Genomic DNA, 2,042 nt, shown 5'->3' on the forward strand with positions numbered 1-2,042 from the left:
CAGCTCCTCCAGCAGCCGCCGCTTCACCTCGCGCCGCCGCTGCCGCGCCGCCTCCTTCTTGCGCTCCAGCGCCTCCTGCCGCCGCCGCTGCTCCAGCTTGGCCTGGCCCCGCGAGGTCTTCTCGAACCAGAGCCGCAGCGTCCGGGCCAGGAGGCGCTGGCGCCGATACCACAGAGCCGTGAGCATCTGCGGCTGTCCCTGAGGAGCGCGCTGCGGCGGGACGGCGTCCTCGCCCGAGGCCATGGACCGCAGCGTCCGCCCGCGCCTCAGCGGCAGGTCCTGCGTCTGGCCCCTGACCGCCAAGAGGGAGCTTCTCAGCAGCTTGAGGTCCCCTTCGGGGTTGTCGTTGAGCACGTAGTCCTTGCACAGGTAGCAGAATACGTAGAGGTCCCGGACCTCCATGGCTAGCGGGTGTCCAGTCTTTTCGAAGTGTTTGAGGGCGTGGTCTTCGATGTAGCGGCCGCAGGCCACGTGGGAGCACTTGAGACAAGCCCACACGGACTCGGTGGTGGCGCACTCCCGGCAGCACCACTTCTGCGGGTTCAGGATGGAGTGGTCCTGGGCTAGCCGCAACCGCCCTACATGTTTGCATCTATCCATGTCGTATGGAAGTCTTCACTCTTTCAACCTGTCACGATAAGGGCCCTCGGAGAGAGAAAGAGAAAGCTTTCAGCAAAATATTTTCCTAGAAAAAGGCTTGCAACCGGCATTTTCCATTCAATATTCATTAGTTTTCAATTCAAAACTGGTTCTTTTGGAAGGAAGTTTAAAAAAAGAAAAAGAAAGCAATTTTGGCATAGACTGGGTATAAAAGAAAGGCAGTTAAGTTCCTTAAAAAGAATCATAAAATACTAAACGACAGATCTTAGCCCTAATGTGTAAGTTTACATTTTCTAAAACTGTTTTAATTCTTGAATATCAGCTAATTTTTACGTAAGGCTTATTTGGAAATGTCATTACCCTTCTTTCACACTGCACCCAACTGGCCACCAGGGGAAAGAAACTTGTACTCTGAACCATCTCTGAACTGATGATGTCCTGGAAGTGAAAGCCTCTCTGTCTCATACTGACAAGATCCTGGCTGCATGCAAAAAGGGACAGGGCAGAGGAAAGGAGAGGAGAGACATAGCGTTTCACATACCAGTAGGAGAGATGAAGACTCTCCAAGAAAAAGGCAGTCTTAGGTCGGTTTCACTGTATTTCAAAGTAGAGATAAGAAGACAGGGTAAAAAAGATAAATGGTAAGAAAGAGAAAGTCCTCTGCAGTACAAAGTATCATTTTTATTTTCTTGAGTCCAAAGATCCGGCTAAGTAGGTAGATTGAGCCTCAATCTAACATTTTGTCTTTTGTGGTCTGAATGGTTGCACCCCATTCATATGCTAAAATATTAACCCTGAAAGGTGATGGTATTAGGAGGTAGGGCCTTTGGGAGGTGCTTAGGTCAAGAATGGGTTGACCCTCATGGGATGAGCCTTCAAGAATGGGATTAGTGCCTTTATAAAAGAGCTCCCTCACCCCTTCCTCCATGTGAGGACACCGTGAAAAGCCAGCCATATGGCTATGAACCTGTTACTCCTTACCAGATAGGGAATCTGGTGCCATGATCTTGGACTTCCCAGCCTCCAGAACTGTGAGAAATAAATGTTTGTTATTCATAAGCCACCTAGTCTATGGCATTTTTGTTACAGCAACCCTGAGGGACTAAGCCAAAGTGTCTTTTTGAAAAGAACATTTACATCTTGTAGAAAGGATGGGAAAACGTTTACCTTCCTTGCTGAAAGAATAGTTAAGTACAGAATGAGATAAATCTGACTCGTAGGACAAGAGGTGTAGTGGCTACTGGTATTACAGTATTTAACCAAACTACCGAGACAAAAGAAAAAAAAGCAAACCTTCCGGACGATATATGTAAAAATGCTTTTTATTTTTAAAAACAGTGGTAACATACTGAGCGTTTTGGGGTTTTTTTTGTCTTTCTAACATTGCTTCTTCAACATTGTTCATCAGAGAAGCCTAATAAGCAATTTTTCCAAGGGAAAGA

The 2,042-nt window shown here is 47.5% G+C and overlaps 1 protein-coding gene across 1 annotated transcript in view; it reads right to left on the bottom strand.

Moving 5' to 3' along the window:
• USP49 (ubiquitin specific peptidase 49) overlaps positions 1-600 on the bottom strand; it is an 8,134-nt gene extending 7,534 nt beyond the window's left edge. Inside the window, 1 exon segment of the mRNA XM_007458205.1 lies at positions 1-600. This exon segment is cut by the window's left edge and continues 9 nt beyond it. Within this exon segment, the coding sequence (XP_007458267.1) occupies positions 1-600 (600 nt within the window).
• Between the last annotated feature and the right edge of the window lie 1,442 nt (positions 601-2,042).

Source organism: Lipotes vexillifer, unplaced genomic scaffold (genome assembly GCF_000442215.2).
Source record: "Lipotes vexillifer unplaced genomic scaffold, Lipotes_vexillifer_v1.1 scaffold4, whole genome shotgun sequence".
Classification (NCBI taxonomy): Eukaryota; Metazoa; Chordata; class Mammalia; order Artiodactyla; family Lipotidae; genus Lipotes; species Lipotes vexillifer.